Genomic DNA, 15,586 nt, shown 5'->3' with positions numbered 1-15,586 from the left:
GTCTTGTCTGTATGAATCCATATAATTTATTATAGCTGCCATGTGTGGTCTGCTGCGTGCAGTGTGTGCTTCACAGGATCGTTGGTAAAAAAATAGTTGCAATTTATATTTGTATTATTATATTTTATATGAAACATAAGTTAAAAATGAAATCTAAAAATATCACCGCTATTCCTATGCCCTGGCAGGCACTTCCCTTATGGGCTCTCCGGGCTTCCGTAGTATTGTTTTCTTACCCGGAAAAAGTTATTGGTCCATGTGACGTTTAGGTGCTGTCACAAAAATGGCGGAGTCGGAGGAGGAGGTGGACGTTTTGGTCCAGAGAGTTGTTAAAGATATAACCAACGCCTTCAAGAGAAACCCCAACATGTAAGTTTAGTTGACTGTGAACATACCTTACAGAATGACACGGGTTTGTTGGGTTTTCAACTCTAAACCAAACAACAGCTTGAACTAGCTTTTCAACTGTGTGGGCTCGGACTATTACCTGGAGTAAGAGCGGTCCGGGGAAAGATGACACTTTAGCCAGCTAGCTTAGCTGCTTTTTTAGTCTGATAAATAACAAGATGAGAGTTTCCTATAAGAATCAAGAGGATACTTTTTCCTTCTTTGTATGTAACACAGCAAAGGTTGTGTCATTTCGTGTGCCTTATTTATGTGAGCTCTTTGACGTGATCAATCGTCTGTCAAAACTGCCACATTCTGCACCGACCAGTAACGTTACTTCATTAATGGTGTGATTAAGTTATTCATTAATTATCAATTGTCATATCTTTTTGTTTGAAATTTGATTAGCTTTATTTCCTCATGGCATCATCTCATGGACGTGCCTCCATCTCTTTAATAGAGGTACACCGGCGTCAGGCAGTCGAGGTTAGCAAGTGCTGTTTTCACGAGCTCACGTTAACGTTTGTATGACAAGATTGTTGACAACATTAAAACATGGATGAAATGGTCTGGTAAGCTTGTAAATAGATTAGGCAGTCCACTGAACTAACATTTATACTAAGAGGGTTTCTCTGTCCTAAAAATTATAATACAGAATACGGTCTAAACCTGCTCTAATTTGTCATGAGATAACTTTTGTTGTGATTTTATTGCTAAATAACCGAACTGAATTGAAAACTTGCATGCATGAACATCTTGTGCAAAAAAAAGTAGTTTAAAGCTTATATGAAAGTAGCTTTTTTTGAGTGCTGGTGTATTAGACCCCATTTGATTAACCACAGTTTATAGAGCTTATATAGTGTAAACTGAGTGAATATTTAGCATTTGCTTGTTCCAACATTTCTTTAATGCTGAGAAAATTAACTCAAATATGTGAAATATTCTAAAGTTGTGCGTTTTGGAACAACACTTGTTTGTAGTGACGGACTGATTCAAAGTGGTTGAAAAGTCTCAGTGGTTTAGACTGGTGAGCAGACAAGGGATGAGTACACACCTGAAATCCTATGACCTTCTGAAAAGACATGTATTCGTCTTTATCCAAGCATATATTTTTACTTTTTAAGTTATATCAGTTTTGTGCTTAATGAACTATGCACCAGCCAAATGATAATGTGAAAGACAACAGTTCTTTTTTTTAAAATCATGACTAGCTTTGTCTCACAATTCCCGGAGCAATAACGTGTTGAATCTTACGAAAATCTGTCACAGCATGAGATCCAAAAATACTTGCTCTCCCGTCAGTCCCTGTCACCTCAGGGAAGTGCTGGTATTGTTTTTTCACAACTGTTCAGACTAAATTCTTTCCAAGATACATGGATTGTGTAATTTTATTAACATATAGCAGCCAGCACAATCAAAGCTGAATTTAAGTCATCACTTTCTCTCACTCAGAAAGAAAAAAAAAACAACAAATCAAGTGCCATATTTGTTTTGTGACATGCACAGTAAGGCCAGTACAAGAAACAGTTTTAAGAAGAAGAAGAAGAAGAAGAAGAAGAATCAGCTTTATTGGCAGTATATATATTTTTACATACACTGAATTCGTCTTCTGCATTTGACCCATCCGTAGTTGAACACACACATGTAACACCCGGCAAATTACATGCAGTGAAACACACAGGAGCAGTGGGCAGCATCAAGCGCCCGGGAAGCATATTGGGGGGTTAAGTGACTTGTTTTGTTTATTGTGAGGGCGAAATGTCATGTATTCCCTGGAGAGTCCTCTTATGTCTGACATCCTTTCCTGTTCTGTTTACTTCTAATGTGGCAAAATCTTGAAATTAATGGACGAGCTATAGAGACTTGGGGAAAAAAACACCCTAACTAGACTTGACATGAGTGGCTGAAGGTCCCCATACACTGTGCATTTTCCACTATGTAACTAGGTATGACCTTTACACACATAAGCATAAGTAGCTGCAGCCATGTAGAAGAAGATAACACTTGCCGCTTCTAGATCTCTGCCAGATGTTGCTGCTTTTCCGTTTGTGTCTCACCCTATTTTTGCTGCAGATGGATGATGCAAGTTGACATGTCTCTGCTTGCATATATTTTTTTTTGCTAATTTATATTGCAATTCTAAGATTCTCCAAATATTCATTGCACACTCTTGAATTGCCTCAACATGAATACTGGGGGTATAACACTACACATTTCACACTGTTGATCTAAATGTCATGGGAGGATCCTTCAGCTCTCTCATATGTGTTTGCCGTTCAGATGGCAGCGACACTGCTGAACTTGGCTGACCAGGCTAAGCTGACTAGCCTGCTGCAGTTCGGTTGTGCGTGTGCAAGTAGTGGACATAAATCAACTCTTCTGACAGGTTTGTTTGGGTCACTAGGTGTACCAAACCATTGAAGCGGCACACCAACCTGAACATCATGTACTGAATGGATCAGGGTAAATATGTGTAGCACTATGTCAGTTATTAATATCGTACAGTCTCACTCAGATTCATTTCTGACCAAGATTAAAGGAGACCCACGGTGTGGCATTACATGACATGAACTTGTAAGATCACTGTCATCGCAGTGTGAAGGGGCCTTAAGAGTCTATAGCACAAAAAAAGCATTCCATGAAGACCAAACAGGGTTATGACCAACTGGTTTTACCCTGAACAAGCTGAGTTGTAACCTTGAATTCAGCTACCTCAAGATTTTGGACATATTGCCCATCTTTACGTTTAGAGTACAAAGCTGAAATGAAACGACATAGAGCCACTCATTTCCTGATGTCTTTCATAAATGGGAAGAGAAGCCACATGTCTTTGAGTCCTAATTATCAGTGTCTGTTTCCTCAGTGATGAGATTGGTGTGATCCCGTGTCCAGAGGCTCGCTACAACCGCAGTCCCATTGTGTTGGTGGAGAATAAGCTGGGTGTTGAGAGCTGGTGTGTTAAGTTCCTGCTGCCATATGTCCACAATAAGCTGCTGCTTTACCGCCAGCGCAAACACTGGCTGGACAGGGAAGGTAACTGAGCTCACGCAATACATACTTTGCTGGAGGTTACAGGCCGATGAATGTCTTATTGTGATATAGTTATTGCGCTGTGTATGTCTCTAACCAATTCTAGACTGGAAAATATCTGTACAAAGTGCACTGGAACCAAGGTTTTACTTTCTGATTAAACCTCACAACTGCAGCATGAGGGACTGACATAGGCTCTACCTTAACTTTTTTTTCACCACCTTCCACACCATCCCAAAGTAAATGGATGATCTAGCATCCTCCCCGTTTTTTTTTTTTTTTTTTTTAAATTGTCTCTGATGAGTATTTTTCTAACTTGGGGATGACATGATGCTCTCATGTTAGAGCCCTGATTAATGTGCAGGCTATATGAAATTCCTATTCTCTGCCTGTAGTTCTTATTGCTACAGTTTGTACAAGCTTGTTCTGATAATGAACAATTATCCTACAATTTAATGTGCGTGTTAGATACAAAAGCCTTAGTGTGACGATATGTTATCTCTGAAATTATTTTGAACTCTTATTTTATCATGGTCCCCTACTGTCTGTAGTTAATTTTTAATAGATTCTTGATTAGCAAGTGAAGATTGTGTCCTGGTGATATGTTTTCCTCATCAAAGGCCTGCACTCTGAATCTTCTGACAGCTCACACTGTCTGACCTTTTCTCTTTAATCTGATTAATTAAATGATGACAGACCCTTCTTCTTTTGGCTGAGTGTGAGACTGACTGTTGAGTCACTGGATCATGACACTAATGTGTCAGTGATTCAGATCACCTGCCACAGGGCTCAAAATGGCCCCACATAATGTAGATGTGGGGTAATATAATGTAACCCCTTCCGTAATGTAGAAAATCAAAGAAGGTAACAGTTTGTGTTTGTGTGTCCCTCAGCTTTAGTAGATATCACCTGCACTCTGTTGCTGCTTAACCCAGACTTCACCACCGCATGGAACGTCAGGTACAGAGACATCCAGCCACAGCGGCCAGCTGCAACACAACCACAGAAGTATTTGTTCTTATGAATGTCACTTCTTCATTGTTAACGCCCTTGAAAGTGCCTACCAGCTCTGCTGAAAAAACCACACAGTACTGAAAGCTGAACATAGTGAGACTAATGTAAATCTTCTCTGAAAATACATATCACTGCTTGCTTTATGGGAAAACAGTCATATTCTGTTTGTTGTGTAGGTCTATTGTAATGCATAGCTTATTGTTGTTGCAGGAAAGAGCTTCTGCAGTGCGGAGTTCTTAACCCAGAGAAGGACCTCTACCTGGGCCAGTTGGCCCTCACAAAATTCCCCAAAAGCCCGGAGACGTGGATACACCGGTAAGACTGGGCACCCTCTTCTTCTATCAGTACTGACATTGTCACTTCCCCACATTACAGTGACTACATGTGACTGCAATCATCAGAAGATGAGGCAGTTTAGTTTAAAAAAAAAAAGCAAGAAAAAAAAAAGAGTTTACAAATGACATTGACACTTCAGATGGTGCTGATGGATGTCATGAATGGATGCAGAGATCAAGACGGAGATTGGAAACTGTAGAACACTTGTCTAATTAGTTAATTACTTCTCTCGCTCCCTCGTTCATTTGTACTCTCAGTACATTGGCATGCGCACTCTTTAAACCTCTTTCAAGTTTAGTAGGTAAAGTCGCGCATAAAACTTGTGGGTTAATATGTTCACCCCATGTGCAGCAGGTTGAAATCCCTTCATAGCAGCAACACGTCCTGTCCATTTAAAGGCATAAGCCCCCAGAAGTATGTATCCTCTACCTCCAAAACGCTTCCTGCCTCTGGCTCAGCCACTCAAAGAATTCAGTTGTAATAGCTGGGTTTCAACCTGTAGAGGGCAATCGTTATGCATATTCATAACACAAAATGGAAAATTCAAATACTTTCCCCTAAAATGTCAAGATTTGGTCCTGAATCAATCAATAACCCTACTAAATATCTATTTAAATTGATTTTAAGCCAAAAAAAGTGGTTTAGGTATTAGTTACTCTTTAAGTATTTGCCAAAGTCAATGAAGGTGATGAGGTTAAACAGCAAATATATTTTCTTTGTACCATTTTCAATTAAGTATATGTCAAAGGCAATATCAATTTATCACATTATGTATTATTTATGTTTTACATGGCTCACCTTTTTTTTTGGAATCAGGCTTACTGTCAGATACTGTCAGAGCAGGGACTATACTGAGCTCAGGAACTGTGTCCGAGCATCTAAACTTATCTCATAGAATCTCCAGTTAAAGTGCAGGTAAGATTCTTAAGTTCCTGAAATGGTTCCTGGGTCAAGAACTGCAGGACTTGCCATCAAACAGCAGCTTGTAAAGATAACCAGACTGATGAGAGTATTCTAAGTCAAGATGTTTATTGTGTAAAATGTTGAATGTGTATCAGTGAATAAGTAAGGGGGGAAGGATACATTAGGAACCAGATTAAATTTAAGTGAGGTTTTGGTGCTTAGCCTTGCTTCAACCTTGAGAAGCAGTGTCCCCTCCTAGTGTAGTATGTAGTCTTTTTGACTTTCAGGTACCAATATAACTAGTCTATTTATATCAGTCAAATGTTAGTGTTACTAGGTGAGATGCAGGTTCAGGTCACAAAAGATTTCCACTTGTCAGGGTGCTTGTAATAGTACTGAATTTCAGCCTCAGGTGTACTTTGTACCCTGTTCCATGGGGTCTTTGTGGACTTCACATTTTAAGCTTCATTATTTGACTGGAGTTATTAGATGTTCATACTCCCAGTGGCAGGAGTGACAGGTGAGAGAGAAGTGGTTTAGCCATGACTGTACAGCAGGTGTTGTCTGCCTACAGACGCTGGGTGCTGCAGCAGATCCTGCGTCAGTTTTCTGCCGTGGGCCACAGCAGGAAGCAGCCGCAGCCGCAGCAACAGCAGCCGCAGCAGCAGGCTGATGCAGAGCAGGCTAATGCAGAGAGGAGCCAGCAGCTCAGTGACCATCTGGCCAGGACGCTCCATCAAGAGATGAAGGTGTGCTGTGATGCTGCTTGCCGCTACCCCAGTAACTACAATGCCTGGTCCCATCGCATCTGGGTGTTGCAGCACATGGCAATGGGCAACGTCAAGGTGAGACAAAGATCTTTTTTTTTTTCTTTTTAAAGATTTCTGAACCTATCTTTTTAAGATCTTTAGTGCTGGGGTGGGGTATTACCTCAAGGTATGACAGTCATCAGTGAGTAGGGCTGGGTATCAATCAAAAATTTTCGATACTGGTACCAATACTCGATACTTTTACTTCCATACCGGTTCCTGAACGATACTCTATTCGATACCAATTTTATAATATCAATTCTAACAAAAATTACATTACACATTACAGTACAAATCTTGAGTTTTATTTTTCAGCTTTGGTATTTTTCCACTCCAAGCAGTTTTCTTACAGAAAAAACAAACAACGAATAATTTCCAGTGCACAGTTGCTAAGGTGGAGATTTTGAATCAGGCCCCTCAGTACGGTGGCTGACAAGTGCAAACGTGCTGCACATACAACAAGTAAATAAATAAGAAAAACAAATGCAAAAAGAAAACTCTTCATATCCAGTCATACAACGAAAGTGCTCCAGGCCTCTAGGGGCAGTGCTGGGTGTCCACCCGAGAGACAGACAACGGACGGATCAACGTCAAAGAAAAAGGAAAAAGAATACGTAGTGAATAAGTAGCACGTGTCAGTATTTGCAGCGTTTTCTTTTGCATCTGTTTTCCTATATGCAGCATGTTTCTGTATTTGCAGCGCCTGTCTGTATATGCAGTGCGTTTGTACTTGTCGGCCACCGTACGCTCGGGCTTTGTAACGTCCACAGACGGACTTGAATGCTGAGAGGAGGAAGGATGCGGTCCGCTCATCTTGCAGTCAAACACGGAACAACTTTCTGCTCTGAAAGAGATTGCGTGCACGGCCAGGTGCTTCACCAAATTAGTCGTGTTGTCGGCCTTAGCAACGATGACTTTTTTGCATAGATTGCATTGCGCATTATTGGCATCAGTCTTGCTAAAATGGAGTCACACTTTTGACCTCTGTGGCATGTTTTTTTTCACCGGTTCGACGACACACAAACAACTACAGTTTCCAACACAGATGCACATGAACCCCTTCTGCATGCTGCAATCACATGTAACGTTGCAGCCAATTGCCGGCAGCATGATCAGGTCTTGATCACGTGATTAACGCCTGGGTACCAAAACTTGGCACCGAAAGATGAGGCGTATTTCGATACTCGGTACTACAGAAGCATTTCGGTCGGTGCCATAAAAGAGCCGAAGTTCGGTACCCAGCCCTATCAATGAGGGTGAAGCGCAATACTGCATGCGCAATTCAGTTGGAATGCAGGTGCCCCAGGTATTAATGGTAGCCCCAAATATCTATTGTGGCTGATACACCAATAACCAAAAGTCAAAAATAGGGGCTCGAGTTGGTAAAAGTAGAAAACCTTCTACTAGAATCTGTCAGCAAACTTAGCACAACAACAATTTTTCAACTTGATGTATTAAGTAGGACACCTTGATTAAGATTACCTGATGGCTAAGTTGGCATGACAGTCTCCCGAGAGCAAAATGTCATTCTGTAATATTAGTCTGCGGTTCTTCATTGTATTCCCTGTCTTGTTTCCTCCCAGGTTTTCCATGATGAGCTGTCCTCTATGCGCCTCTGGGTGTCCATGCATGTGTCTGACCACAGTGGCTTCCACTACCGCCAGTTCTTGCTGAAGGAGCTGATCACTGAGCTCTCCCAGACTCCAGCATCCTCCTCCACCACCACCAGTTCACCCCAGCACCGCTCCAGCACAGTCCCCAGCAGCAGCCCCCGCCTTCACAGCCACGCCCAGGTTAACGGTGAGCTTTCAGGAACAGAGGCAACAAGTGAGGAGCAGAGGCCTCTCAGCTTCACCTCAGTCCTTCAGCTAGTCCTCCAGGAGATGGAGCTGTGCACGGACCTGATCCAGTCCTTCCCTGGACACGAGACACTCTGGAGTCACAGGTGAGGTGAACATTACCTTTTGTCATTTTGCGCTGAATTATCATGAGACTACTGCTCCGAACAGTTAGGAAATAAATACTACTGAATTCCATTGTCTGACAGCTCATACTATATTCACTATTTACTGTCTACTAAATAAAGCTTTGTCTTTATACAGAACACAGGAACAACTATTACTGACAGCTAAGAATACCCCAATATTGGTTAACACTTTGAAATCAACTTTATCGCAACATTATATGCACTGATAGTTTCTTTCAGTTGTTCCAAGAAAATAAGCTTTGTTAGGCCTTGATTGTTGACAAAATTGTCTTTTTAAGAGTGAGGTTCTTATGGAGTTATTGAACTGAACTTAAAATCAGCTCCACCTCAACCAGCTGCAAAAGTAAAATTGTACTCATTTATGTATGCATAGTCAACTTAATAACTGACTTTTCATACTTTTTAATTATTTAATTATTTATTTGATAATATGGCTGATTTTTACTGGGGTAATATATTGAATGCAGGACTTTTACTGGTAATGGAATATTATTACATTGCTGTATTGTAGGTTTAAAAGAAACATCTAAATAATTCTGTCTAGAAGTTTCAACCTGTGTCAAAAAATGCAATTATTTCTCTGTTGTTCAAGATGTGTATAACATTGTAAAAAAATAGAGGAAAAACACTCACCTATTCTAAAGTGCTGGTGGCTCGTCACAAAATGCCTTACTGGGTACTGTAAAGCTGATTTTAGCAACAGTCTGACAGTCTGAGGTTGTTTTTGGGCGATCACTCTATCTCATCAGTCACATGAAAATGATTTCTCACACCTCAGTCGACACTTTGCTCTTGAGCTGCCCCAGATATGACAGTAGTTGTTTTGGGTTAATACTGTTCTGGTTACTTTGGGTCAGGCAAGAACCGTTAGGAATGTGTTTTAAATGTGTTCATACGCTTTGCTTGTATGCTTTGTCTCGAGACATCGAGGACAGGGCATACAGTTCTCTTATATGAATGTGAGTGGCATTACAGTCTTAGTTGTGTAAAATGTGTATTTATTTTAATTAATTTATTTGTTGTTGACTATAAGTGACTGTTGAACATATCATTCCAAGTCCATGAATGGGCTAAACTTCCACATGTGAAGTTAAGCTCAGCCCATAAAAAAAGGACCAGACCAAAAGTACACCTCAGTATGTGTACGGTGTGCCCACATACTACGCCGTTGTCTGCGTAGTGAGTTTGTACAGTACGTTTCAGTACTGAGACTTTGGATGTGTGTTTCCATTACTTCCAGGCGGCATGTCTTCTACTTATGGCACCAATGGAGGAGGGAACAACAGCACCACTGCAGCAGCAACGGAGGCAGTGAGTCAGTCCACCTTAACGACAGCAACCCAGGCCTGCAGAGGGTCGGCATTCAAAGCTGTGCAGGCCTGGCGGAGAGTGTGAACGGACAGAAGCATGCGAGTGAAGCTATGGAGGTAGACGGAGCGTCCTTACCAGACCCACGTGACAGCAAGCGGCTGAAGAGAGGCGCCCTGCTGCCAGAGCCCCCGGCTTTGTCCTCCGAGTACAGCTTTGTGAGCAGTATCTTGGATAACTGCTGTAACCCAGAGCAGAGACGTTTCGCCCTGGCATACAAGAAGTGGTTAGACACTGTCATTGTTCAGTAGCCTTCAGAGAGAGACCAGTTAGTCCCATCAGCCCCACCCTTTCTCATTATTGAAGTTGCCTTTAGACACAGATTTAGGATCAGCTTGCCTACCAGTAGTGCTGACTTTAACTAATAGTACTTAAGATGCAGTGATCACTGAAAAAAACAGTCCTGGGTCAGTCTGGTTGCTGTTGTATTCTTGTAACATTGAGTAGAGAGGATGGTTACTATAGTCTCTTCTTCCTTGGAAACATCTGGACTCCCTTGAGCTTCATCTGAGCCAGAACCCCTTCAGAGTGGAAATCTCTGTTCTTATTTCAAGTGTCTCAATACCTCAGGTGAAATTTCCAGTACTTTTTCTTATTGCATTCACTCGCACATCCTTTCTGTCCAAATATTTCTGCAAAGAAACTAAATGAAGCTGCCACAGGAGGAGAAATAATGTCCTTGCAGAGGTGAGAGCAGAGTAGAATTTACGCTCAATCAGACCCATGCGTGTAAAGTCCCAAAACAGCCAATATTATTTAAATAAATAAATAAAAATGACCAAGTAAATGTTGACGTAATTTATTAAAACTCAATCTTTATAAAAAATTATGTTTCATTCTTATTTTCATAGTAGCAATCTCGTGAGAGGTTATTTTCATTTCAGATCCAGTGACATAGAATGCAACATATAGACAAAAATATTGGGACAGCTAACCATTACATTAATAGGGACACCACATTCTAAGTGCATGGACAGTGGCTCTGGCAGCTTCCACTCTTCTGGGAAGGTTTTCTGTCTGTGTTTTTGCCCATTCATGCAGTGGAGTGGGGTGGGTACGGCTCATGGTAGTTGTTTCAAGTTGTCCTGGGTGTGTTTGATGGCGTTTAGGTACAGGGCTCTGTGTGGGCCAGTCGAGTTCTTCTTCAAAGGATTCATTCGGCCAAGTCTATATGGACCTTGCCTTGTGTACTGGGACACAGTTGTGATAAGGTGGGCTGGGTGGATGGGGGTCGGGGGCTCCCCTGTGCTGCTGCCGTGGAGTTGGAAGCATAGCATTGTCCAAAATGTCTCGATATGCTGGAAGTAAGGTGCCTAATGAACCCCTGAAAAACAGCCACATACCACACCTGAATTCAATAATAAAGAGGTGTGGCCCAATACTTCTGTCTATATAGTGTACATCAGTGATAAATATTCCAATATGAAATAAAGGTATGTTGCATTTTATTAATATGGCTTAGTGTTTGGAAATTATTTTCAGTACAGATTGTTAACGCTGATGAACTATAATGTGGCAGTGAGTTGTGTTTTAAAGGTGAGCAAGTGCAACATTATCTGTTCAGTCAACTAAATTACCTGTATATGTTTTGGTACTGAGAATGGGCGGGTTAAACTGCACGTAGGAGTGACTAATCTGAAGCTGTCAGTGTTCAGCCTAAAATTATTACACCTTGTTCAGAAGTTGTTATATTAATGATGAGAACACTATTTGCAGAACATCCTCAGAACTGAGCTTCAGATCAATGTTCTTGAGAGAACTATTTATAGAATAAGCTTTCTATAAAACCTAAGGCTGCCAAACATTTTCATAAGTCATTATTAATGCACTGATCATTTTCACGATTAATCCCTTAGTCTATAAAATGTGAAAAATGCTTAAATGGCATCTTCATATGTCTTCTTTTGTCCAACCAACAGTCCATAACCCAAAGACCTACTGTTTACTGTTTACTGTTATACTTTACAAAGAAATTGAGTAAATTGTCACATTTAAGAAACTGGAACCAGGAAATATCTGACATTTCTTGCTTGAAAAATGACAGTCAAATATCAGAAGAGATGGTTGACTAGTCAGTTAATTGATTAATCAGTTGATTGACTAATTGTGGCAGCTCTAGTAAACTTGGATGAATAAACTTCTCTATTTATACATATCCCCCTGTCTCTCTCTCTCTCTCTCTCTCTTTCTTTCTTTCTTTCTTTCTCTTTCTTTCTCTTTTTAAGTATTGCCCCTTTATTGAGGTCATTAAACCTTTGGAGTATAATGAAATGATAGTGGCTCTGATTGTCTAAATGTCTATGTGAAAAAACTGGAAGCCTTTTTAAGCTTCACTATGACTCCTATTCAGATGAATGTGTTGAAATTCCCTCGGCCCTCACTTGTTGCAGTGGCACATTTTAAGCACAGCCAGACTCCTGTTTTTCTGTTTTCCTATGATTTCCATTCTGAAGGCGGTAACATTTATCAACAATGTCAATCTGTCTTTGTGTTCTTCTGTTCCTGGTTAGTTTCTCTCCTCTCATTTTTTCTGGTAAATTGAGTTAGTAAGTCCTAACTATGTAGCTGAGTTACAGTAGCTTGCAACAGAAAGCCAAAAAGCTAGTGGTTGGCTTAAAAAAAGGTTTTGTTTGCTGTGTTAAAGGTTATTGACAGCTAACTTGCAAGTCTTAACCTTTTGCCAGCATGAAGCATTAAATATATAAGCAGAGACATGTTAGCTTTACCAGTTTAGCGGTACTAGTGCTTGGCTTTGAAGGATAGAGTGCTAGGGAAGTGAGTTTCCCTGTCATTCACTGGTGCTACATGTTGCTGATACTACAACTACTTCATCTGTTACAGGGATGTACTGTGGAACAGGTGAAAACTGAACAGCACTTTGGACTTTTTGATGATATTCGGCAATCATTGTTTTGTGGGATAGCATTACTAAGCGACAACATTACAGTTTTTGAAATATTCTATTTTGCACCAGGCTAGTTAACAGTAGGCCTAGCTGTTATTATGTCACTACCTTGTATAAAAATTGATATAACATAAAAAGGTCAAAATCTACACTATGTCTTTATGTGAAGGAATAATTTATAGCATTACTTTGTATGTTGTAACATGATGTTTCTGCACAGTTCATCCCTTCAGTAAGGTAGATTGAGAAAAGTCCATTCCTCCCACCACATAATCTCATCTGTACTGACATGGGAAGAATGGTATTCTTAAATTTGAATCTACCAAATCTGAAGGCCTCTATTCCAGATAGCTATTCTAAAGGATTGCACTTTGAATGCATTAAATATTTTTGTTTTCCACAGATGCTAGTGGTCATTGATAGTAGCTATTAAGCTGTCAATGACACATGCGAACAAATACCTAAATTTACACAGATGATGTTGTTATCCTATCAATGTACCCATTTTCACATCAGCATTTGTTATATGTACTATGTGGTCTCATGCTGCCCTGATCAAATCTAAATGTCGCAGAAGCATTTGTATCCCTGTGGGCCCATGATGCTATTTGGGTGACAACTGTAGGGCTGCAACTAACAATTATTTTCGTAATCAATCAATGTGTTGACTACTGCTTATGATTATTTTCAGAATTGAATATATATATAAACTAGTAATTGATTATCAAAATAATTGGCAACTAATTTTCTTTTATTGACTTGCTTGTTCTTACAGACAAACAGGCATATTTTAGAAGAGAAAGAAATGCTGCATTTGGTTTTTAGTGGCCAGTGTGCAAAGGCTGGCTAGCTAACATTGCATAGTTCTACATTACAGTCTCCATGTGCTTCCATGTAATCCTTACCATGTTGTACTTAGCTTCACTTAGAAACCTACAGTGTAAGAGTTATTGAATAAGAGGCTTTATCACCTCAAATCACTGTGTACATCATCATAGGTAATCTTGAAACTCATATTTTTCAGCCATATATTCATTAGGTTTGTTCATCAAGAATGGGTGCATATCTGAACTGTGTGGCGGAAATATTTTAACATCCTTTCAGACACAAACTTTGAATACAAGACTATCTATGCAGAAATGTTTTTTTAAAGGTTCAACAAGCTTTTAAAAAGAATAATGTAGCTTCTGTTTTTCTAATTTATTTTTTAGTTGACTTCAGTGAAGGGTATGTCTTTAATGAATAATCCCTAGCATCTCTTTACTTTTCTATTTATTTAAAGGGTTGAAGTCTTTTATCCTCATTTTCAGTGTTTTGTCATCCGCTTACCAAGAAAATAAAGCTCATCTGGGATAGACTTTTTTAACCTGCTGTTTATTTTGAGTGTCAATCCGTTGTGTGTGTGTGTGTGTGTGTGTATGTATGTGTGAGCCTCCGTGGATGTATGACCTCCATGGATCAGTTTAATGACTACTATATACACTGCTCAAAAAAATAAGGGGAACACGTAACACAATGTCACTCCAAGTCAATCACACTTATGTGAAATCAAACTGTCCACTTAGGAAGCAACACTGATTGACAATCAATTTCACATGCTGTTGTGCAAATGGAATAGACAACAGGTGGAAATTATAGGCAAGTAGCAAGACCTCCCCAATAAAATAACGGAGTGGTTTTGCAGGTGGTGACCACAGACCATTTCTCAGTTGCTATGCTCCTATGAAAGCAGGTTCACACTGAGCACATGTGACAGACGTGACAGAGTCTGGAGATGCTGTGGAGAACGTTCTGCTGCCTGCAACATCCTCCAGCATGACCAGTTTGGCAGTGGGTCAGTAATGGTGTGAAGTGGCATTTCTTTGGGGGGCCGCACAGCCCTCCATGTGCTCGCCTGAGGTAGCCTGACTGCCATTAGGTACCGAGATGAGATCCTCAGACCCCTTGTGAGACCATATGCTGGTGCGGTTGGCCCTGGGTTCCGCCTAATGCAAGACAGTGCTAGACCTCATGTGGCTGGAGTGTGTCAGCAGTTCCTGCAAGACGAAGGCATTGACATCTGGGACATCATGTCTCGCTCCATCCACCAACGCCACGTTGCACCACAGACTGTCCAGGAGTTGGTGGATGCTTTAGTTCAGGTCTGGGAGGAGATCCCTCAGGAGACCATCCGCCACCTCATCAGGAGCATGCCCAGGCGTTGTAGGGAGGTCATACAGGCACGTGGAGGCCACACACACCACTGAGCCTCATTTTGACTTGTTTTAAGGACATTACATCAAAGTTGGATCAGCCTGTAGTGTGTTTTTCCACTTTAATTTTGAGTGTGACTCCAAATCCAGACCTTCATGGGTTAATAAATTTGATTTCCATTATTATTTTTTGTGTGATTTTGTTGTCAGCACATTCAACTATGTAAAGAACAAAGTATTTAATAAGGATATTTCATTCATTCATTCAGATCTAGGATGTGTTATTTTAGTGTTCCCTTTATTTTTTTGAGCAGTGTATACACACACACACGTATATGTGGTAAAATGCAAATTATTAAATAAAGTCTTGTAGGGCTCACCATGACTCATCTTGTTATTATTTAAATATTTTAATAACATAGTGTGTTTTGTGTAGTTGATTTAAAGGCATATGTGCAATTAATTTGTTATTTGTAAATACACTATTAGATGGTTCTTACTGGTGGAGAAACTCACTAGTCTCATTCCAAGGTTGTCAAATTCACACATTTACACACATTCCACAATTTAATTATAAAACTTAACTAAACAAAAGAACCACCTTGTTGAAAAGTAATTAACGAGCTTTAGAATCTTCAGCGCAGTTTTATGGTCA

General features: G+C 40.3%; 1 protein-coding gene across 2 annotated transcripts; it reads left to right on the top strand.

Annotated features, from left to right (window-relative positions):
* Positions 1-221: 221 nt before the first annotated feature.
* Positions 222-14,096, top strand: ptar1 (protein prenyltransferase alpha subunit repeat containing 1). 2 transcript variants are annotated; one of them, XM_046386169.1, is made up of 7 exons: positions 222-369; positions 3,251-3,420; positions 4,311-4,377; positions 4,642-4,746; positions 6,245-6,515; positions 8,063-8,424; positions 9,707-14,096. In XM_046386169.1, exons 1-7 carry the CDS (start codon positions 284-286, stop codon positions 10,083-10,085), a joined length of 1,440 nt encoding a protein of 479 aa, XP_046242125.1. In that variant the 5' UTR covers positions 222-283; the 3' UTR covers positions 10,086-14,096. The 2 variants fall into 2 exon arrangements, with proteins under 2 accessions (XP_046242125.1, XP_046242124.1); XM_046386168.1 differs by having other exon boundaries at positions 4,311-4,425.
* The last annotated feature ends 1,490 nt before the right edge of the window (positions 14,097-15,586 follow it).

The sequence above is a fragment of the Scatophagus argus genome, chromosome 4, assembly GCF_020382885.2.
Source record: "Scatophagus argus isolate fScaArg1 chromosome 4, fScaArg1.pri, whole genome shotgun sequence".
NCBI lineage: Eukaryota > Metazoa > Chordata > Actinopteri > Scatophagidae > Scatophagus > Scatophagus argus.
Note: the sequence above shows the minus strand (reverse complement) of the source record. Positions and strands in the feature narration are given on the sequence as shown.